Source organism: Phalangium opilio, unplaced genomic scaffold (genome assembly GCF_054372755.1).
Source record: "Phalangium opilio isolate 3A_F unplaced genomic scaffold, DU_Popi_V2 ptg000070l_1, whole genome shotgun sequence".
NCBI lineage: Eukaryota > Metazoa > Arthropoda > Arachnida > Opiliones > Phalangiidae > Phalangium > Phalangium opilio.
The window spans coordinates 14,501,191-14,524,492 of NW_028324182.1; the positions used below are offsets into that span (position 1 = coordinate 14,501,191).

The 23,302-nt window shown below is 39.2% G+C and overlaps 4 protein-coding genes across 6 annotated transcripts; 2 read left to right on the forward strand and 2 right to left on the reverse strand.

Moving 5' to 3' along the window:
• Positions 1 to 280: 280 nt before the first annotated feature.
• Positions 281 to 9,291, forward strand: LOC149661894 (uncharacterized). 3 transcript variants are annotated; one of them, XM_089843442.1, is made up of 18 exons: positions 282 to 454; positions 655 to 750; positions 829 to 969; positions 1,034 to 1,212; positions 1,279 to 1,381; positions 1,443 to 1,976; positions 2,052 to 2,303; positions 3,024 to 3,110; positions 3,309 to 3,514; positions 3,599 to 3,653; positions 3,723 to 3,788; positions 3,875 to 4,011; positions 5,034 to 5,305; positions 7,862 to 7,938; positions 8,023 to 8,050; positions 8,351 to 8,471; positions 8,539 to 8,631; positions 8,727 to 9,291. In XM_089843442.1, exons 1-18 carry the CDS (start codon positions 427 to 429, stop codon positions 8,808 to 8,810), a joined length of 2,559 nt encoding a protein of 852 aa, XP_089699568.1. In that variant the 5' UTR covers positions 282 to 426; the 3' UTR covers positions 8,811 to 9,291. The 3 variants fall into 3 exon arrangements, with proteins under 3 accessions (XP_089699570.1, XP_089699568.1, XP_089699569.1); XM_089843443.1 differs by having other exon boundaries at positions 7,865 to 7,938; XM_089843444.1 differs by lacking the exons at positions 7,862 to 7,938; positions 8,023 to 8,050; positions 8,351 to 8,471; positions 8,539 to 8,631; positions 8,727 to 9,291 and adding an exon at positions 5,613 to 6,155 and having other exon boundaries at positions 281 to 454.
• A 1,272-nt stretch (positions 9,292 to 10,563) lies between these two features.
• On the reverse strand, positions 10,564 to 17,840 carry LOC149661895 (vitellogenin-6-like). The gene is made up of 18 exons (XM_089843441.1): positions 17,582 to 17,840; positions 17,378 to 17,506; positions 17,122 to 17,300; positions 16,742 to 17,059; positions 16,390 to 16,680; positions 15,834 to 16,327; positions 15,600 to 15,768; positions 14,778 to 15,535; positions 14,492 to 14,714; positions 13,932 to 14,434; positions 13,568 to 13,862; positions 13,296 to 13,496; positions 12,814 to 13,236; positions 12,610 to 12,753; positions 12,342 to 12,545; positions 11,967 to 12,258; positions 11,473 to 11,888; positions 10,564 to 11,406 (listed from the first exon to the last, which is right to left on the reverse strand). Exons 2-18 carry the CDS (start codon positions 17,415 to 17,417, stop codon positions 10,669 to 10,671), a joined length of 5,688 nt encoding a protein of 1,895 aa, XP_089699567.1. The 5' UTR covers positions 17,418 to 17,506; positions 17,582 to 17,840; the 3' UTR covers positions 10,564 to 10,668.
• Positions 17,841 to 19,532: 1,692 nt separating this feature from the next.
• LOC149661896 (transcription factor 24-like) lies at positions 19,533 to 21,493 on the forward strand. Its single transcript, XM_089843451.1, has 3 exons — positions 19,533 to 20,969; positions 21,051 to 21,161; positions 21,262 to 21,493. Exons 1-3 carry the CDS (start codon positions 20,838 to 20,840, stop codon positions 21,343 to 21,345), a joined length of 327 nt encoding a protein of 108 aa, XP_089699577.1. The 5' UTR covers positions 19,533 to 20,837; the 3' UTR covers positions 21,346 to 21,493.
• LOC149661897 (U3 small nucleolar ribonucleoprotein IMP4) lies at positions 21,403 to 23,170 on the reverse strand. The gene is made up of 8 exons (XM_089843450.1): positions 23,034 to 23,170; positions 22,857 to 22,965; positions 22,517 to 22,600; positions 22,339 to 22,448; positions 21,979 to 22,266; positions 21,813 to 21,907; positions 21,663 to 21,733; positions 21,403 to 21,588 (listed from the first exon to the last, which is right to left on the reverse strand). The coding sequence occupies exons 1-8, from the start codon at positions 23,034 to 23,036 to the stop codon at positions 21,470 to 21,472; spliced, it is 879 nt and encodes a 292-aa protein (XP_089699576.1). The 5' UTR covers positions 23,037 to 23,170; the 3' UTR covers positions 21,403 to 21,469.
• Between the last annotated feature and the right edge of the window lie 132 nt (positions 23,171 to 23,302).

The window sequence follows — 23,302 nt, forward strand, 5'->3', positions numbered from 1 at the left end:
ATGTGTTGAGAATTTCGGTACCCCAAGGTCGCGTTTAGGTATGAAGGACTCTATAGCCCAATTTTCATTTTTTTATCCCCTTTGAGGCTCTGCCTAAAGTGCTTTTATTAAAATATGTATGAAAAAAATTATTTTCCTTCCATATTTTTTAAGAAAAGTTAGAAAACTATTTTTCATGGAAAATCCCATAACCCTTTCGACAACTGCGTGATCGAGTGGGCTATGGTACAACAGTGAAAGGCCAGAAAGTTTGCAACCGTTTTCTCCTCCAATGTATGCATTCTCCTTGCTTGAACTTCTGGAGTTTTTTTGCTTGAAGAAGAAAACTCAAGAAACGGAACTTTGTTTTCTTAATTTTTAGAGAAATTTTAGTTTAATTAGGGTAGATTTAGTTTTAATTAGCAAATATTAAGTGTTCTACATGAAATGACCACTACAGATGCTGATTTGAAAGGTATATTTTTTATTTTTTTATCAGTAAATGAAGTTACACCGAGCTAAGCCTACTTTTAACAAAGGCTTAAGTGTAAATTTTTAATTTCTTTCATTGCTCTGAACTTCTGAAGTTTCAATTCCAAATTAGCTTTGTTTATGAAAAAAAAAAAAAAAATCTTGTTAATCTACGTGAATTGTAGAATTTAATTTAAATTTTAGGTGACATGGAAGACAATGTCCTTGATCAATTATTGGCCACTGAAAATGCTGAAGATGATGATTTAACTGCGGAACTTAAAGATGATAGAAAACCAGGTATGTTTTAACACAGTGACATAAGTGGTGTTGTAGGATTGAAAATCGATGTGTTAAGAAATATTTTTCAATGCTAAGGTGGGAAAACTGTAAAAGGGGGAGCCAAAACTGGCAATAAAATGACATCTAAAGCAAACCCTGCTCATAATAAACCAACTGTTGCTGTTACGCGTCGTCCAATGACCCGTAAAGCAGCTAGTGCCTCTATAAATCAAGCTGGTATATTATTTTGTCCCGAGCTATGTTATCCCCCATAAATTTACCCTTAACACGTTACACTTAGGAAATAACCCAGGTGGTGCTAAAACAGCAGCAGCTCCCAAAGTTACTAAACCAAAGAAAGCTGCTGCTGGCCAACCTAAAGCTAAATCAGTAAATACAAACTCTCAAGAAAATGCGGTACAAGTTACTCAACAGAAATCCCAAGCAGCAGTGGCTTCTACCAAAGAAACTGTTGCAAAGGTAGAAGTTAATTTAGCCCCTTATAATATTGTTAGTTAGTTATTAATATTAAGACTTTAAAAATAGTCTGCTGGTGTGGCTAATAAAGTTGTAAAGAAAGTTTTTAACGCGAATGCTAAAGCAACAGCATCCCAAAAGCCTTCAAATAACGCGACCACTTTAGCCGCAGGTACTTTCAAGTTACTTAAGTATTTGTATTGCGAAGTTGCTCATGTTAAGGTAATTTTTAGAAAAAACTACTGATATGCCTCCAAAGAAAAGGCTTGTAGCTTCAACCAATGCGACAATAAAAAGAAACGCATCAGTAACTAACACTGGTGCGGTTAAGAAAACTGTGGCTAGTAGTGTAGCCGCTAATAAAGCAAATGTTCCCTCAAAAGTGGTACAAGGAAAGCCCGCTTCTACTAAAACGGGGGGAAATATTTCACCTAAAAGTCAACCTAAACCATTATCACGTAAACCTGGACCAAACAAAGGAAATAATGAAGCTACATCAACCGCTTCCGTCACTAATGCCAAAGTTATAAAGAAAACTGAGCCTCCCGTGAAAAAGGAACAAGAAAAACCCAAGGGTATTGTAGAAAATGCCAAAACCCCTCCCAAGAAGAAAGCTTCTCCTACAATGGTTAAAATTGAAAAACCTGATGTGGAATTGGATGATTCGAGAGAACAAGAAACTTTAGAAGCTGAAAAACGTCACACTAATAATAATAATAACAATAGTAATGATGATAGAGAAGATTTCAAAAACAAAGAACACGAATGTATGATATAAATTGTGCAAAAATGCAATTTAATCAAGGGATATGACGAATTTGAACTCTATTTTATTTTAAAAGCGAAAGAAAAGTCTTCTGATGAAAGGAAACAAGTCAAGAAATCACCTAAAACTGAGAAAAGAATGGATTTTGACTCTCATAGTGAAGCAGAGTCATCCGTGGCAGGACACGAAGATGAAGAAGAGGATGAGGATGAAAGTTGCTCCTGTGAAGAGGATAGTCTGATTTCTTCATCTCCTGGATCAAGATCAAGGTCTAGATCAGTTTCAGCTTCACCTTCAATGTCTGATTCCGCCAGTGGCTCAGATTCTGGTGAGATATTTTTATTTTTTGGTCTATTTTGACTCCATTGCTATATTTTTGGTCTATTTTGACTCTTTGTTATTTTTTCGTCTATTTGGACTCATTCCTATATTTTTTGGTCTATTTTGACTCATTCCCATATTTTTGGTCTATTTTGACTCATTCCCATATTTTTGGTCTATTTTGACTCATTCCCATATTTTTGGTCTATTTTGACTCATTCCCATATTTTTGGTCTATTTTGACTCATTCCCATATTTTTGGTCTATTTTGACTCATTCCCATATTTTTGGTCTATTTTGACTCATTCCTATATTTTTGGTCTATTTTGACTCATTCCTATATTTTTTGGTCTATTTTGACTCATTCCTATATTTTTTTGGTCTATTTTGACTCATTCCTATATTTTTTTGGTCTATTTTGACTCATTCCTATATTTTTTGGTCTATTTTGACTCATTCCTATATTTTTGGTCTATTTTGACTCATTCCCATATTTTTTGGTCTATTTTGACTCATTAATATATTTTTTGGTCTATTTTGACTCATTCCTATATGTTTTGGTCTATTTTGACTCATTCCTATATGTTTTGGTCTATTTTGACTGATTCCCATATTTTTTGCTCTATTTTGACTGATTGCCATATATTTTGGTCTTATTTGACTCATTCCTATATTTGTTTTTGGTCTAATTGCTTGATTAATGAGGTGATCAATTAATATTGTTTAGATGCTGATGATAAGACACGTAAAAAACATGTTAGCCATAAAAGACCTCATTCTCCTATTGTATCGAGGAGATCTCCAGTCAGAGAATGTATGTATTATCTTAATTTTAAGGCTGTTAGTATTTATACCCAAAATTTGGGCTAGGGACACTATTTAGACCCAAAGTTAAGGCCTAAATAATTAACAATAGGCCACAATTTGGTCCCTTATAATTAGCCACTTTTGTAATTAGGCATTGTTGAATCTTTTGCCTAAATTTCTGTTTCCAATATTGTTATTATAAAAGCTGGACCAGTGAAACGGTTGAGACATTCATCAGCTACAGGGTTACCAGTGAAAAAGGACATTTCTTACTACTTAAAATATTTCTTTCGTTCTGCAAGATTCTTTTTGGTTAAAAGCAATAATCACGAGAATGTAGCCTTGTCTAAAGCTAAAGGGGTTTGGTCAACTCCTCCTCAGAATGAATCAAAACTTAATCAAGCCTATAGGGTTCGTGTCTTCGCTTTAACTAACAGATATTGGTGGTGTTGTGTCCATTATTTCTTCTAAAAATAGTCGTATTTTATTTGATAGGAAAATAAAAACGTAATTCTTATTTATTCCGTGAAAGAGAGTGGAAAGTTTCAAGGTCTTTAATCAATTTATTAATATTCTTGATTAGTTTAATTATTTAATTGTTTTTTTTTTATTACAACAGGGTTTGCTAGACTTTGTTCCGAGTCCAGACACGATGTTGCCCCAATTTCTTGGGTTTTGCCTCCTGGTAACTTCTAATAAATCTCAAATCCCGGTTAAATTTTTGGGGATTTTTAAACATTTGCTAATTGAGGTAAGGGGTTTTCATTTCAGGTTTGAGTGCCAGAGCTTTAGGTGGAGTCTTTTGCCTGGATTGGATTTGTCGCAGAGAACTTTCCTTTACAAAAACACAGCATTTGTATAACCCTTGGAATGATGGGAAGCAAGTCAAAATTGGCAGAGATGGACAGGTAATTTTAACCGACAAATTGTGTTGTTAATTTACAGTTCGCCAGATTTCAAGAGATTTGTTTGAATTTTGGGATTATAAAATATCAGTTTCTATATTAGTACTAAATATAAATTTCCACGTGGCGACTACTGTTTAGGCCCAAAACTTAAGCCTAAATATAAAAATCCACGTGGGACGACTATTTAGGCCCAAATCTTAGGTCTAAATATAAATGTCCACGTGGCGACGACTGTTTAGGCCCAAAATATAAATGTCCACGTGGCGACGACTGTTTAGGCCCAAAATATAAATGTCCACGTGACGACGACTGTTTAGGCCCAAAATATAAATTTCCACGTGGCGACGACTGTTTAGGTATAAATATAAATATCCACGTGGCGACGACTGTTAGGCCTAAATATAAATATCCACGTGGCGACGACTTTTTAGGCCTAAATATAAATATCCACGTGGCGACGACTGTTAGGCCTAAATATAAATATCCACGTGGGACGACTATTTAGGCCCAAATCTTAGGTCTAAATATAAATGTCCACGTGGCGACGACTGTTTAGGCCCAAAATATAAATGTCCACGTGGCGACGACTGTTTAGGCCCAAAATATAAATGTCCACGTGACGACGACTGTTTAGGCCCAAAATATAAATTTCCACGTGGCGACGACTGTTTAGGTATAAATATAAATATCCACGTGGCGACGACTGTTAGGCCTAAATATAAATATCCACGTGGCGACGACTTTTTAGGCCTAAATATAAATATCCACGTGGCGACGACTGTTAGGCCTAAATATAAATATCCACGTGGCGACGACTATTTAGGCTCAAATCTTAGGCCTTAATATAAATATCCACGTGGCGACGACTGTTTAGGCCTAAATATAAATATCCACGTGGCGACGACTATTTAGGCTCAAATCTTAGGCCTTAATATAAATATCCACGTGGCGACGAGTATTTAGGCCTAAATATAAATGTCCACGTGGCGACGAATAAAACCTCTTTTCCTGACTTTTGAAAGGAAATTGAGCCTGTAGTTGGAGAAGAACTATGTCGTCTATTCCCAATTGATGAAAATGTTGACCTTGTGACAATTTTACGACATTTGAAAAGAAGTAAAGCGCGCAGTGCCGTTCGTCAATCTCGGGCCGATCCTCGTGGCGGACATATTCATCCTCGGGATCTTCCTCTGGGTGGGCCAGTCGGTGGCCATAGACCAATTCCTTATACTCATCATTCAAGACGCCCTGATCGAAGTTCATCCAGGAGAAGCCCCCATCATGAATCCCTGAGGTTAGGACTGAGCCATTGGAATCATAAAGAACCATTCCGTTGAAAAAAAAAAAAAATATTTGGGTCAAAATTTAGTGCGTGTTTATCATCTTATCGGTAAAAAGGATGTCAATAATCCTTTGTTTGGGCTACAAGGTGGATTCATTCGTAGTTCCACAAAGTGATGGGGGAAACAAACTTTGAAAGAAAGAATGAAAGATGGGGTTTCTGATAGATCAGGTGTTACCAATAATAGGGATTTACGTGTGCAGTGTCAAAAATTCCACCGGTTTTTATTAACGTAGTACTTTTCTCTTTTTTTCAACAGTGGTTTCGGGGATAAAATAAGACTTTTATATCGGGAGGGATTTAAAATGAACATTAAGAAATGGGCTCTCTTTGTTACGGACTAAAAAAAATCTGGGTTTTTTGGTGGCAACATCTGTCTCTCTCCTCCCAAGGTTCAAAGTAGACTTTATACACACACCATTACCATTTAGGAAAAAAAAAAAAAAAGAAAGGAAGGAATATGTGCAACCGGTTATTCCATTCCATCTGATGGACCTTTTTGATCCACTCAGTTGTTTTGGTGGTTTTATTTACCATCAAAACCCTTTCTATTATAAAAAAAAAACCCCTAAAACTGCGCCAACATGAAAAGTTAATAATAACGTGGTGGTCCCTCTTATCGCTACTAGAACTTTTCTCACACCCAAAATACCAAAAAAAAGTCTCTTATCGCTACTAGAACTTTTCTCACACCCAAAATACCAAAAAAAGTGAAAGAGGAAGCGATTTTGGACTTTAAAAATCTTTATCAAATAGACTTTCGTTAGGGAATAACCTCCTGATATCAAAATTTACCAAAAATTGAGGCAGCATGGACGTTTTTCTCAATATATAAGCGATAAGAGAATATTTATATAAATATATAAATTGAAATTGCCGAGTTAGAAAAATGCCAAAACCTGCACAGTTTTTGGATACTGAAAATGGTGTTTGTTAAAGGTAAGGTATTCACGAAAGATTCTTGCCGGTGATCCAAGTTTTTTCTCATAAAAACAAAATCCCATCAAGCAATCATGCAAAAGTTGATTATTTTTTTTTTTTTAACTATTGAAGAAATTGTTTATCGTTTCTTATTGAAATTTATAACAAAAACAAGCAAACAAACCCTTAACTTTTTTATAGACTTTATTTTGCACAAAAAAAATATAGGTATTTTTTTTTAAAATGGTTCTCCCGGACATTACGTAATGCTTGCAATTACACTTAGATTAATCTCTTTACTCCCACGTAATTTATTAATTACGAGTAGGGGTGTGCGGGTACCCGATACCCGAAGATTACCCGTTCGGGTATCGGGTCGGGTACCCGCCCCGATACCCGAAAATGAATTTTCCAACTATTCGAAACTACTCGGGTAGTAAAAATAATCCCCCCCATTACCCGTGACAAGCTGAAACTGGTTGTCGGGTTATTCGCGGGTAGAAAAATAGGAATCAGAAGTGAAAGGGGACCACCCATTGTCCGGTTTAGAAAGAATCGAAATTTTAAGAATGACGAAATTCCATGAAACACTGTTTCAATGTGAAATTTAGTTCACATAAGCTATGCGTTCTGTGGTAGTTTCTTTCTGAGACAGACTAGAATCACCGCACGCAACGCGACACACCTATATCAAGAAGTTATATCTAGTATCTCAGAGAGAAGGTATAAATTCGCCACATTTCCAGCTTTATCTCCAGTCCAAACGTAGGTCCGGAGTCAATCCCCGTCTCTAAATTACAACCAGCATCTCATTGGTTCTTGAAAACGCACGTTGGAGCGACGCGAGTGACGAAAATTACAGTCATATTTTCCGACTGAGGAGAGGCGAAATAGCCCGGCGAGGCGGCCTCCATTTACGTCCCCCCTTGTATTTTGAAAGGGGGACTGGGACTATGGCGCGCGAATACAAAGGCATCTTATACCTTCTCTCTGAGATACTGATATAACTTCTTGCCTATACATTGCCAGTATTCTGTGTTGAAATAAAGCTAAGGGTTAAGAAAGTGAAAGCGGGCATCAAAAAGAAAGAAACTAAGAAAGAGCATACATTGAATAACCCAGGATTGAGATATAACTGGAAGAATAATGTACTAAATGGAATTTTAGAAGGAAATATCAATTTATTTAAACCTAATTACCCGAATACCAGGCAAAAAATTTGGGTACCCACACCTATAACTAACTATTCGTCTAACTTTTAATACCCGACTATTACCCGACAACCATTTTTCGGCTAAGCCTAATTACCCGAATACCCGACAAAAATTCGGGTACCCACACCTATAACTAACTATTCGTCTAACTTTTAATACCCGACTATTACCCGACAACCATTTTTCGGCTAAGCCTAATTACCCGAATACCCGACAAAAATTCGGGTACCCGCCCCGATACCCGATAACAGTATTTTTGATTACCCGAACCCGATTCGAAATTGAAAAATCACTACCCGCACACCCCTAATTACGAGAGCTTATTTTATTATTAATCCCTTTTGTTTCGTACTCTTGAAACATTTTTTTCTAGAAGACATCGCAGACGTAGTTACGATGGACCAACCGCTGGTCCCAGACCCAAGAGAAGTCGTCACGAATACCCTGAAGGTTCATATATAGATAAATCATGTTTTTACCCCCAAAATTTTAGCTTTTTTTTTAACGCATTGTTCTCGTAATCCATTTCCATAGCTTATTTTAAAGAGCCTAGGAGGGAAGGGTACGTTTAATTAACTTTAATTTAAATTAGCCTTATTCCTGATCAGCGCCACCTACCCATAGCGGCGACTTTGAGAACTACTGTAAGCGGCAAGCCAATCAGATGTCGCTAAAATCTGGTGACGTCACTAACTGGCACTCTCGGGTCTTACCAAAAATGACGTCACCAGATTTTAGCGACATCTGATTGGCTTGCCGCTTACAGTAGTTCTCAAAGTCACCGCTATGGGTAGATGGCGCTGATCAGGAATTAGACCGCTAATTAAGGTATATTTTGAGGTTTTTATTTTTTTGTTAATAGTCGCCCATCAGTTGATAAGTTTGGAATGAGAAGGGAGTCTTATATGAGTGGAGTTTATTCGGAATTTATGCGCGATTTTCATCATCAAAGACCACCAGTTCCACCTTTGCCATTTGGACCAGTGAGTGTACCAGCGATGTTAATTAAATTTTAATTGACTTATTATTATTATTTTGGGATTATTTCAGCCGTTTCCAATGGATGCCCTATCATTTTATGATAGATCTATGCATCATCCCGAGTTTCCATCGAGTAGAAGCAGACCAATGGACAAAAGAGCGGTAAGTTTGGGGTGTTTTTTTGTGTTTTGTTTTTTACGCGGTTTGGGGTATGGTCCATGTTTTGTCTCTGACAACAAAAATTGTACTTTTTATAGTACGAAAGGTCAGTAGATGACTTTTTGAGACGAACTGCGAGACCACCCAGCAGGGGGGATCGGAGGTTTCGAGAAAGACGCTAAGACTTTTCTTAAGAAATTTCTATCTGGAATACAATGAATATTTGATTACTATCTCATAAGGCCTACTCACATTTTATATTCACAAGTAGGAATTAATCCATTTTTAATTACCTACTCGTTAGTTTTGGTTGGTTTAAGAAAATAGACATGAAATTTGGGGTTTTGTTGCCCCCCCCCCTAAAATAATTGACCAACTAACCCCATTTAATAAATTTGTAAATATAAATGTTTAGTATATCTCTCAGTCTCAGCAGCGCGTAAAAAACCAATTCATTCATTGAACAAATACCTTTAATCATTAAGGTAATTTAATTTGACACAAATTTTGTCTGAAATATTGTTTTATTTGAACATCGTCATTAAAATTGAAATGGGATAAATAATTGATTTGATTTTACAAAAGCGGGAAAATATTCCCGTCACTATATTTCAAAAATGTACCATTTTACATTAAAAGTGCTCTATGAAATTGTCCTGCAAAGTTCTGAAATTGTTTCAGCTGTTGCAATGCAAACTCAAATGCAGTGTTTGTTTGTATGAAAAGTTGGGTGGTATTGGTAAGGGTTTGATGGTGACCAGAGAGAGTGGTCTACTCAACTTCCTGTCCTACAACCCAAAGCGCTTATTTCATGAACCAAGGAGCAGGGGAAGGTAACTTAAATGGCCTTGTTGATTCTGTCTTTCACCCCCCCCCCCCGCCTCGACGCAAAGCGGAGAAGCAAAGTACGTCATGTGATCCTGTAAGTGGGAAACCACCGATGAGGTACAGTTGTCAATTTTGTTTTCTTCTCTCTGTTGGGTTGAGCCGAGCCATAAGGAGATCATCTCTCTAAGGGCCCAAGATTCTATGTTACGGTTGAAATGTATGTATGTCCGATTTGGTCAGCCATCCGTCTCATCTCAAGTGGTATAATAATTGTATAGCCTAAACAGAGGCCGAGCGCATTCGCTGCAGAGTAATCCGGCATTGAACATTTTTCCCTCCTTCAAAGATTTCTCACGACAGCTCTTCGTGATTTTTACTAAGCGCGAATTTACCTCTTGTGTCTGAGAGAGCTGGGGGGTTCTGGAAATTCTCTTGCTTATTTTTTCCCCTCAGTCCTTCCTCTCTCGCCTACCCGTGTGTTTTAGTTTGATTCCCAACCGCTTGGGAGCGTTATATCAAAGCTCGCGTCTAGACCACGACCGGCTTAGGATATCGGTCGTGGCTGATTTTGAAAATTATTTTTCTCTCCCGCGAATTTCACGAAAAATTCGGAAGGAGCCCCTATACAAAATCTACGTCACATCTAGCAGAACTAGATGTTTTTGCTAATAGATGCGCTTGGGCCCTTAGAGAGATGATCTCCTTATGGTTGAGCTGTTTGGGCATTTGCTGAACTTGAGGACCGCCTCGGTACCTGTTCTGAAAGGGGACTGATGTATAATTTGTGCTCAATGCTTTATTCAATTATGATTAAATTGAACATCACGGGGGTTCATGTGGAACCCTGGGATAAGTCGGGAATTCATTTTGATCGGTCAAGCAATGCTACATATGTAATCAGGGCGCGGATAGTTAGGGATAACCTGTGAAAGTCAATGCTTAAACTTTAAAGGAACCCTGAGCCATGCCTTGGCGTATAATCCAGGGTTATAAAATTATAGAGGTAGCACTTATAAGTCTTGGGTGACTTTTAATGAAATGATTTGTCCTACAAGTCTCTTGAACATTAATATCCTAGCAATAATCAAATAATGTCAAGAGTCAGATTGATAAACTTGAAATATAATTTTTATTATTTTACAATTTACTATTCAAATTGTGGTTAGACATTTTTTTAAATGTTAACAAAATATGTTTTTAAAGGGTTACTGGTTAGTATCGGGTACGGGTATTTGGGACTGGTCTCCTGTTAGACATAGGCATAGAAACTTCTTCATCCTCATCCTCCTCGTCTTCTGGAGATAATCTTGGGTGATTTATGATACGTCGACGTTCCGGGGGTGCAATTATTTTCTTCTTCATTTGGCGAGATTGGCTGGGATGGGGATTATGAGGTTGGTATCGTGGAGATTCTACTTCCTCTTCATCTTCTTCTTCCTCTACAGGTTGGGGTCTGCGTCCAGCCTTGGATGGTTGTCTATGTACGGACCTAGGTGGTTGGGGTTGGTCTTCCTCTTCCTCCTCCTCCTCCTCAACGACTGGTCGCCTCCAATCTTTTTGCCTTTGCTGCCTTTGTACTTGGTGGGTGCGCTGTCTAGGGGAGGCTGGGATTTCATCTTCCTCTTCCTCATCAGGGTTAACTGGAGTGGGAGGTCTGCTAGGGGGCGACACTCCCTGGGGCTTTCTGAAAGGGCTCAGTTTGTCTGGGCTTGGGACTTCGTTGTCTTGGTCGTCAGTGGCATTCAAGTGTCCAGAGTTTTCCGATGGAGGGAAAAATGGACCAGTGGGTTTCGGTGGGTTGGGGCAGCTTTGACCGGGAATGGCGTAGCTATAAGCGAAATCTTCGGCGTCAATATATACGGATCCATCTGGGCCAGAGAACTCCATGTACTGTTCCTCATTGAAGTCTCCGCAAAGACCAGCGTTGTCTCCCTTGTGATCTCTTGGAAGCTATTTTTGAATATGAATTATTAGTAGCTGTAAAATATAGTTTTGGAGAATACAACGAATGCGTACCCAGACTTTGACGTTCTTTCCGTCGTATTGGATCATCAGTTGCAATTCTGGAACGTAATAAGTTAAAACGTTGGCGGCGTGAGGAGAAACCGTTTCGCGAACGAAGATGATGACTTCGTTTTCCTTGCCAAAATTGGTGACAATTGGTCTTCCAACCTCAACCTTGATGTCCTTATCATTGACAGTAACTTTGTATTGTTGGCCGTTGGTTGGAGGTTGTAATTTGACCGTTAGTCCGGCTGCCGCGACGGAGAGAGCCTTGGTATTCGCTCTCAGATCAATTTGGGAAACGAGGATGGTGTAGTCGGGAACTCCTTCAGTGTCTTGGGCCAATAAATATTGGCATTTGTTGTCAGGAAGTTTGAAGGTAACGTTGTCGAAAGTTGACACGTAATCTTCCATGACAGCGCAAGTAGCTACGAATGAACAGATATTTTAAACAGCGATTCGAGAAAGAAATGAACTGGAAACTCCATTCCTGGAAAGTGTCTTACGGTAGGATTCTCCGGCGTATAGTAGGTCCATGTAAGATTCTTCGAAGGATACCAGCGCACTCGGTGGAACGTAGTATGGCGTGTACAGCTTAGTAAAGTGCACGTTTTCATTTGGTTTCGAGATATAGACATTGGTCAATGGAAGTCCTTCTATTTGGTCGATGGATTCAATTTCGATCGTGACGGTATCACTAGGGTTCCTAACTAGAGGATTGGATTCCATGTTAGGATACCAAGCAGTCTTTAAAGCCAAGTCGATTTTGTTGGTTACGTTCAACATTGCTGGGGAAACCTTAGTAAAATAAAATGAAAATGAGTTTTTCTACACACCACCAACGCGCTAGAGGCTAATCATCAATTTAGAGGTATATTTACGTTCTTGGCGGTGATTTCCAAAACGACTTTGTTGAATTTAGCAGCATCCTGGATAGCTTGTTCGTTGGCGTAGCTGACGGTTTCGCCGTTTTGGCGATCGAGTTGGCTTTGGTGGTAAAACCATGGCAAATGTTGGACTCCTTGGGGAGTATCTAGGTAGACGGAGGCACTGCTCAGTTGTTCTTCGGTTTTTTCGAAGACACCCTGTTTGTTAAGTTCTTTAAATTTCGTAACATTTTTTAGTGGCAAGTTATAATATGATACGTACACGAACGATAACTTCATTGTCGTAGCCTCGTTGACCCCAGGTGGCGCGAGCCAGAATTTTAGCTTGTTCAGAGCGTCCAGAATTCATTTCCAAATAGAAGGGACTGGGTAGTGGTGGGTAGGCGGCAACTAAGCTGGCGTAAACCTTATGTTGGACAAATTAATAATTAGTCGCCAACTTGTGAAACCAATATGGTTTTCATACCTTTTCTGGCTGTCCGTAGCTGCTGGTCTTGTGACCGTGCACTTGAACGAAGATACCTTGGTGATCTAAAGTGTGAGTATAGTCTAGTTTTCCAGCAAAGTGTTTCGAGCTATCTCCGGATCCCTTGATGATGGCGGTAGCGGCCCAAACGTGAGAAATGGTACGCATGCGGACAACCTCGGAATCTTGTCCCAAAGCCGGGCTCCATGTGGGCTTGGTCTTCTCAATGAGTTCTTGGATGGTGTTTTCGGCATCTGATTCCTCGTACTGTTGTCCATAAATGTGGCCAACAACGTCTTGGTAGTTGATGAACAACTCTTCTTCGTCCTCGCATTCTTCTTGTTTGACTACTGGGATTGGTTGAGCGGAAGAAAGCTCGACACGGGGCGAAATGGTCCTGTTGTAATCGACAGTGAAGATAAACTACGGCGATAAAAAAAAATTAGACAGCGTCGAAAAATTAGTCGGTCGGGTAGCCTTACTTGGGAGGCTGGTTCCTGGGAGTGAGGTTCGACGTAGGCGTGGAATTCACGTCGTTTCATTTCGGGGTTCTTCAAGAGCTCAACGACGGAAGCTAAAATTCCGTTACTGGAAGCGGTGGGAATATCGGCCCAAACATCTTCGCTGAGTGATTGGACGCGGTAAGAGAGTCCCCAGTTTTGAGCTTCAGCTAGTTGGTCGTACTGTTAAAAAGCATTTATATAACAGTTAAAATCAATTCCACTCACAAAGATTGGAAATCTGTATTATTTACTTTAAGTAACTCGGGAATAGTGTTGATTTCGTTGACATCATCGATCAAATCAGCCTTAGGTGGGGAGAAGACGTCGGCGGCTGTAATGAAAGTTAAAGGAATAGACTTGTGGAACAAAACACGAGCAGGCAGCTTGGGCTTGATGGAAAGAGCGTAGGTATCCTTTTCTAGGTCAGCGGCGATACCAATGACAATTGGGGTGGAAACTTCGTAGACTCTGTGGAAGGCGGCTCCGTACAAGAGATCTTCGGGGGGACTGACAGCGTAAGCGAAGACGAGAGAAGAAACGTGAACACTAAGCGAAAAAAAAAATAATAGAGAAATTAGTATTAATGCGGCTTTTCGGGAATCTCTCGTGTTTTACGTTGGATGAATGACTGTTGAAACCGCAAAAGGAGTTCGCAGAATTGATTCCTTATGATCTCCGGCGGCAACGTGAATACTTTCGACGTAGATGTTTAAGATAATGGGGTTACGGTGGTTAACAACCGCTGGAAGACCCATACCGGTGGGGAGAACGTAAAACAGGGAAGATGGCATCCAGATTTTGGTCAATTGGCCGGAGTATCCGGTGGCTGGGTCCAAAGAACGAAGCCAGTTAACGACAGTTTCAAGGGTGTTCATCAAAGAACGTTCGTCCAAAGTTAAATAAGTAGTGCGGCCGAGAAATTTCCAGAAAATGGTGGCTCGGGGATCTTCTTCGTCAGATTCTTGCAGTTTCAGTTTAGCCTTAACTAAATCAAGGAGTCCTTGAATGTTCTTGGTATCGACGGTGCTTCCGGTTTGAGAAAGGATTTGAGATAAAATTCCACCGGGTTGTGAGAGTTTATCGATGATGGTGTCAATACCCTTAGCGGTGAAACCAGCCTGAAGATCAAATAAAATTAGCTAAGATCTAAATACACCCTTAATAACTTAATTTACTTCGAGCACTTGGTCTTGGAATGGGCCTAGAATGTGTTCGACTGACAGGTAACCAGCTCTGGGGATTCTGGATTCGTTGTTGGAAACCATAGCGGCTTTCCAGTTAACACCGTAGTCGTTCTCGTCATCATAGAAACTGTCACCCCACCATTGAGAGGATTGAATACCGGCGTCAGCGTATTTTTCAGGGGCGTTGTTAATGACGGATTGAATTCGCTGGGCCCTAAGTGGTAGTGAGTATTGTTGAAATTGTTATTAGAATAACATTGTTGTCAGTGTTGCTTACAAAGCTCTTTCGCAAGGAAGGGTAGAATTGGAGAAAACGCTAAGTTTTGAGTAGGCGTAGTAACCGACTTGGTTACTGATCTCGTCGTTAAGTTCGGTGACAATACGGTGAAGGAGAGTCAACGATGGGTTGCAGGTCATTATTACGTCAAAGGCAGCGATACGAAGCTGGTAATCTTTGCTGGAATCGAAGTAGATACTGACGCCGATTGGCAAAACAGCTTCGGGGTGGTCGTAGGCGATGTGATGCAAAGCGTAGGTGGCCACGACGCTAACGAAGCTAGTATCGTCGTCAGATAGTTTTTCCATGTTGGGAGCCTCGCCGTTGATGTAAGGTAATAGGTGAGGAAGAACCAGAGGGGTAGTCATATGAGCCAAAGATTCAATATAGATGGCCATCCTGTTGGCAGTGCGAGCGATTTTCAATAAATCGCCAATTGTTTCAATGTAACGCCTGAGGCTCTTAGGACTGCATGGATATTGAACAGGTGTGCTTGAAGAGACTTCTTTACTGACTCTAGTAGCGTCGCGGGCGAAACGTTTTGGTTGGCGGGGCGGTTGTTGGTTTTGAGCGGGGTAGGACGGTTCAGTCTCTGAGAATGGTTGTGGTTGTGGTTGAGAGTCATCGTCGCTGTGCTCCCATGAGTTGGTTAGTTCAGGATCAACGCAGGCTTGATCGACAAGTTTACCGATTGTTATGGCTAAAGCATTGAGGAGTTGTCCATGACCAGGCATTGGTTTTGGGGGGCTCATGAGTGCCTAAAGTTATTTTACAAGACGAAATTAGATCTTTTCTTGTTAAACAAAACGTGTTAATTTTTACCAAGAGCCGGTCGATAACTTCATTTTGGGGTTTTTGAAGGTTTTTGGCTATTCCTTCCAAAAGTTGAGTGGCTTCGAAAGTAGTCACTCGTCGTTCTTCGATAAGTGCAATAGAATGCTTGGCCGCTTCATTAGTAACGGCTAGGCCAAGACATTGAAGCCACAGAGATCTAATCACAAATTTTAGGATTATGACCTTCCTTTAAATCAAGCGTGTAAAAGCATTAAAATTTACCTTTCGGCTTGTTGCCTTCGGTTAGGGGCCTTGCCATTTAAGGATTGAGTGATTTCGTTAAGATCTTCTTCGGTGAGCATGTTAATGGCGTTGGTCACTTCGATAACTTTTGCGCCCATTTTCTCGGAACTGGACGGGTCGTCAGAAATCAAATCATCAGCTACGCTTTTTAGTAAAGTCAAGACGATGCCCTGAACTTCATCTTCGTTAACGGGACCGTAAATAGCCATGAAACGAAGTTCCAAACTATCTTTCATGTCAGGTAGTTCGTAGGCTAAACTCTGGTATTTTTGTGGTTTCACGACCTTGACGGCGTTCTTCGTGGATCGCACGTGCGTCAAATTCAAGCTTTGCCAAGTGTAAAGAACAATCTCGTTTCCGTTTAGCTCGTAGACGATCTTATTTTCGTTTTCGATTTCATCGATGATTGGCTTGTGAGAAGCTCCGCTGATGTTGTATTTTACTATGGAATAGGCCTTTACAGGTTGATGATCCTGAAAGGATGTTAAAAATTAGACGCGGAAGAACTCGAATCTAACTATTCGTTTGAACTTACGGGTTCGAATCCGTAGGGGCATCCTGAGCAATAATCAGAATCACCGAAATTCCAAGTGGGTGGAACTCCGGGAATGTAGGATTTGAGTTGCTGTTTTGGTTGGTCCTTATGGCAGACTTCCGGGCATCCTTGTCCGTCGTAATTGTGATATCCGTATAGCGGAGCATTGGTGGCTTGCCTGTAGTTCTTGATTTTGGTTACGTTCAAAACATCTCCGGGAGCATTGGGATCGTCCAAGCTTTCGATAGATTGGACATGGTACTTGGTTGGCACTTCTCCCCAAAGTCCGTCCTAGGAAATATCGATTAGTTAATGGCGAAGCTTATACTATGGTCGAAATTTGAATACGAACTTCGAGAACAACGTAAAGTTCGGCATCGGGATGGATATGACGCTCTTGGTTTTCACCGGGAATGGGAACGGGACGTCCTTCCTTGGTCAAGTCCACTTGATAGAGACTGAGAATGGCCTTCTTGATGTTGACGGCCCAGACGGGATCCGATTCCTCGGCTTCAAACTCGACGATGACTCCATTTGACGTAGTGACCGCGACTGGAGTAGAAAGAGCTCGTTCGTATTCGACGGACGCAGTATGATGGAGGTTCAACTCGTCGGCATCGTACGGCTCTGGAACGTCGCCATTGACTCTAGCGGTTCGGACGTTAGTGATCTGCGGAGAAAGAGATTATGTTAGTATCCATGATCTCTAGGTCAAAACCGAAGGTAGAGTACCGTCATGACGAATTTGTGTTCGCTGACAATGTGGAATTTCGCTAAGTATTTCATTGAAAAGGCAGCTAGTGAGCTATCATCCAAACTCGGAATTACAGCCGTGAATCTGCTTTCTCCTTCGTAAACATAGGTTTGAGAAGGCTGAAAGGCTAGCGGTTGAAAGGCAAATCCTTGCCCGGCTGAATGATGGGAAAATTTACTGTTAAGATTGTTCTTCCAAACGCCAAGTATTTTTTCTTTTGGTAATTAAACCTACCAAGGAGCCAGATACAGACAATTCCTAAAACGCTCTTCATCTTTACCAAGAGAGCGCTACTTTGTGACACAGACTAACCAAAAAATCCCCTTTGGTTTTTATACTAAACCGGAGTTGTATCGACATAGCCTACAGATTGCGAAGATAATCTAAAGTTCGTAATAAGAGTATCATCCCTTACTCGACAGAATTCAGGGGCCTTACTCAGCAGCTGTCCATGCAAAACGTTTCTCGACTTTCTCTCAACTTTAATTAAAATGCTGACCTCTTCACGTTGACAATCAGTATAATACAGTTACACCTCGGATCACGCTAGTTTTGCTATGAATTAAGCAAAAACGTAGCAGAAAATATGCCGAATATGGGACAAAACACCTAATTTTGCAACTCTTATTAAGTGAAATATCTAAAGTATTAGTAGATATTATAACTTAATTCAAACAATATTAATGAAAACAATTAGCTTAATGTATAATTAATCCACAGTTAACAATCGAATTGAATGATGTATGTAATTTAAAATTAGTAGAAGTATCAGAAAGCATGATTTTTACTTATTTAAAGAATTTAAAGTCTTCGAAAGCAACAGGGTCAGACGGATTGTCGAGTGACCTGATAAGGGGTCTAGCTATAGTAATTACGCCATTCTTAACTAAGCTAATTAACTTATCCATAAACAGTCACACCTTTCCAAATCAATGGAAAGATGCCAAAGTAGTCCCTTTATATAAAAAAGGTGACCCAACGGAACCTAATAACTATAGGGGCGTTTCAGTCCTGCCAATTCTTTCAAAGATCCTTGAAAAGATCGTATACGACCAATTGCTGGCACATGTTATCGATAATAATTTATTATATGAAATGCAGGCTGGCTTCGTACCAGGTCACTCGACGACCACGTGTGTCATGAACCTTTTTGAGACTATAATACAAAGTATAGAAAAAGAGTGGTATGTTGGAATTGTCTTTGTTGACTTGTCTAAGGCCTTTGATTGCGTAAATCATGAAATATTGCTTAATGAACTTAGATCATGCGGGGCAGATACGGGCACCCTTAAATGGTTCACGTCTTATCTTAGTCAAAGAACACAATCCGTAATAATTGGTAATACAAAATCTCAATCAATGACTGTATCTACAGGTGTTCCTCAAGGTAGTATCTTGGGGCCACTATTATTTAACATATATACGAGACATAATCATAAATGCTTAAAATTTTCAAAGTCTTTTGAATACGCGGATGACGATGCCCTTCTCTCTGTATCAGATGACGCTTCTAAATTGATCACTGAATTAGAATCGGACGTAATAACTCTAAAGAAAATGTTAGCCTCACGAGGCCTTATTTTTAATGAATCTAAAACTGTTTTTATGATTATTGAACCTAAAAAATTAAGAGGTACAACGCAAGACATAATCAAACTTGGGTCCCTAGATATATCACGGGTAAAATCATATAAATATATCGGAACCATCATAGATGAAAAGTTAGATTTTATTGATCACATTGAATATGTACTAAATAAGGTAAATAAGAGACTCTGGCTCGTCCATCCACTTTATAAATGTTTGAACATTCAAAGTAAAATTACGCTACATAAATCTATGATCCAACCCATCTTTAATTACGGTAATTTATTTTACAATATTGGCCCCAAAAAATACTTACATAGACTTCAAATTATACATAATAAATGTGCCAAATTAATATTACTCCGAAATAAGAGATCATCTGCCACAGAGGCTCTTAAAAACCTAAATTGGATGACCCTATCTCAAGAATATGAATATCAGCTATTAGTACTAATGTACAAAATCTATAATAATCAAATGCCAAAGTATATCCTTGATATGTTTCATTTAGTCGATCATAACTATAATACCCGCATAAATCTTAAAACCTTTGTTCTGCCATCAAAATTAACGACAACCAACTTGAAAAGTTTAAAAAACAGGGGAATCCAATCTTGGAATAACTTACCATGTGATATAAAAAATATAGCTAACATTAATGAGTTTAAGAGAGATGTAAAACAGCATATTTTTAATGTTTAACAATTAATTTAACTAACGGACCCCTTTGTAAACCAGTTTCGACTGAACAGGGATATCCAATAAAGCTTTAATTATTATTATTATTATTATTAATTTGATCAGCGTAAATTTATGCATTTTTTAACAACTTATATAAAGCAAAATTATATCACTTCAAAGAGGGCTCGTAATTTAGTTTTATTTTAAAGCAAGATAAGATTTTAGAAGCATTATCTGAAGTCCATTAAACCCATTTTAAGCTCTCATTATTTCCATTTCTTTTGATTGTTTCTTTACATCCCTCATCACTTATTTTGACAAGTGTAAATCCGGTACTTTTCTGTTATAGTAACGGGCACTATTACCATACGACTATTATTTCACCCAAGACCATAGCAATGCCAAAGGCATTATGACCCTTCTTAGTCCCTTCCCCTAATCCCAGGTGACCATGATTATAGTGTGGATGGGCCTAATTAATCGGTCTGTCTGTCTCCTAAAAGCCTCGCCGACTTTTAAAATATAACGAGGCGGGTGGTTTGAGTTTCATCCTTTGAAGGATGGCGTCGACTTGGGGTCGAAAGGTTGACGAATTGATCTCCACTCGCGCCAACTTTTTCACTCTTCCAAAACACTTTCTAGTGGTTTTTCATTCGGGTTCTCTACCCTCTAGAAATCTTAGACGGGTAGACTGATAGACCCTACATAATATTTTTTGAAAACTAAAACCGTCATTACCACCGTGGTGGCGGCAATTTTGTATCGCCAGAAAAAAAGTAGAAGAAGAATTTTCGCGCCTATTAGCCATCCATTAATCCAATCTTTTTTTCTTTATGTCCTTTTTAACGCCGTTATTGATGAGTTTGGTTATAAGCCCAGGCATTTAACGGTAACATAAACCCCGGAGAAACGTCTGACACGTTAAGACAACACCCCCTTGCAAACATTTACTTATATAATACACTGCTCTAAGCTTTATAAGTATACAATTTCCCAATGCTTCACGATGTCGGGGGTGGTGCTAATTATTAATCAAACTCTGGTAAAACTTCACTCTATAGCTAGGGATTGGAAAAATCGGTGAAATTCTGTTTGTTAGCGTTGCGTCTAAGCTGTAATAGGTATTCTTTAGTTTTAAACCATTATGGAAGAGTCCCTAAAATTTACGTCGAGTCATGATTGCGAAAATTTGTCTTTTTCCGAATTTACTACTATAGCGAGCGAAGATACGGGCAAGTTTTTCGTTTTATAGCTTAACCGAGAACCTCCAGCTTAAACAAGAGTTGAAATTATTATTTCCGTAGTATGTCCGAGCTCAGATACTTCCAATAGAAACGAAAGTTCGGAAGGGTCATCAACATCTCGGAACGCGGCTAGAGAAAGGTCGCGAGTTCGAAGCCTGCGTGCCGCGTTCCATAGTTTACAAATGTCCTTGCCTTCCGTACCACCCAATACCAAACTCTCCAAGCTTGACGTTTTGGTACTGGCGGCCAATTACATCTCCCATTTGACGGGAATACTTCAAAATGAAGCTGAAACGTCTGATTACGAGAATTGCGTAAGTGTTTCAATCACATTGTTCTTTCTGAATTGATTCTTTAGTAAATTGCCGTTTTTCCGCTATAATTTACTCATAAAGCAATACAGCAATGCCAACATTGAAGGGGCGCTGACCACTGAAAAATCCGAATGTGTCGGTGGAAAAATGTCAACTCGAAAAAATAGAAATAATTATCTACACCCCGTTAAAGTGCGTAATTTAGGAAATTCAATAGTTTTTTTTTTGCCGTTTTTACTTTTTGGAATAGGCCTTGAATATAAGCCTACTTTGATATATTTTTGCTGTGTAGAAATGGCCGATAAGATCAAGATTATACGCTGGTATAGAGAATGCGAACATTAACGCTACATCGAAAGCTTTCAAAAAGATATGAGTGCGAAGTCTGTGGTTTGGGGTTAAAGGAACCCAAGAACAAATTAATACAACATAGTTTAAAAAGTTTATCGAAGACTTTTTTATTGAATCAATTTTATTAGTATTATTATTACAAGAGTGAATTAAAATGGATTATCGCTTAAAAATCTTCTTTTCTTGGAAGTATTCATGTAAGGTCTCAACGCCCATTCAGTATCAGCGGCAATTCCTTGTTCCAATGTACCGAGTTTAATCTCGTACACTGCACCGTAATAGAACAACATTGGTTAGTATTAAGCTTATGGAACGTTGTTGTTGAGATGATGCGCGTCTTACGTTTCATTTCGAAGCGCGGACCCACTTCTTTAATGACGACCTCCTTATCGACTTTCTTGTAGATATGGTGTCTAAAAATCGATTGTAAGCATAATTAATTAAAAATATGCGTATTGGTACATGATTTGCATAAATTTGATTAATCACTACCGAAAAGAGATATAATCATCTTGATTGGCAAAAGTGATGACTCTTTTGCTATCTTCTTTGGGCACTGGAAAGAGATACTTCAAAATATTCATTACCTAAAAAAAAAATGTATCAGCAAATGTTAGTTATTATAAGATTACAGATTGTCATCGTTTCTTTTTTGTACCCTGTTTCCTAGGGATGACTTGAAATTATGGAAAATTAAATGGGGGTAAGCTTCAGACATGGTTTTAACATTGGGAATGTCGTGTCTCATAACAGTGTTCAAGAGAGTGAAGTAAGCTGTAGGTCCGTATGGTAGATGGCAAATGACCAGGCCATCTGGTTCGCCCCTAGTTTCATGAACAACTATAAAGTCAGTTACGTCATTGGCTCTACAGGCTTCAATCAGTTGTTTCATTTCATAGTTGCCTCTGTTCATACGTTGGGCATTGGGGAAAATTAATCTAACTTCCTGGGGGTTATATGATCCAATTAAATTATATTTACTCGCTAGTTTTTAAAAAAAAAGGGATTATGAATTTACTTTAGCAAATTGTTTAAGTCGCGAACTAGGGTCTCTGGATGTTGTTACTACAATTTTTGGGTCTTCTACACCAGCCCATCTATATTCGTCATCCACGTGACTCGTAGCCCCTAAAATTTATAGTTTTGATGAAGTGGAGTATGACAGATTTAGGGTGAAATTATATTAAGCCTAATACCTTCTCCAGCTTCATCATCCCATTGTAAGGACTTTTGAATGTTTAGTGCTGTATCTCTGAGATGAGTTGGAATTACCTTATTCTCTGATATAATAATTTTTAACGTAATTAGTCAAAAGAAAGGTTAACTTATAGCATAGCGCAGCTCCTGTGGATCCCCTACAAGGAGACTTTCCTCCTGAACTCCGGGTTTGGCTTGGCAAAGGCGGGATTTATACATGCACGTATAAACCCGCCTACGAATGCCTCTAGCTTCACCAAGCCAAAACTGGAGTTCGCAAGGAAAGTCAACTTGTAGGGGATCCACAGGGGCCGCTCTATGCTTTAATTTTACACCTACCATCTAAAGATCTCTTGATCTTTTCCTTATTTTCCGCGATCTGTCTTTGTTTGGTTTCAATGGACTTGCGATATATATATTCTCTCCTTAATCTGGCCTGTCGGCGAAACTATTGTCCAAAATAATTTGTAAAATATTTAATTAAGACGTTTATATACTTTACGGTTATGTACAAACCATTATAACCGCTTCGGTCGCCCAAAGTCAAAATGAAACCACGTGTACCGCGAAACTTAAGCCTCCTGAGTTTTATGTCGTCTGCTTACGAGACACGTGACGTGCCCTAGGAGGCAGGCTGGGAAATAAGGATATTTTTTAAACTAGTCCTTTGGACCAGTGACCCACTAGTGTCTGAAATAATTTACTGGTCTCCGGACTGGTCCCAGCCTTTGCTCTCCAATAGATTTGCAATTAATAAACTGGTCCCGAGGACCAGTAACCCCCAC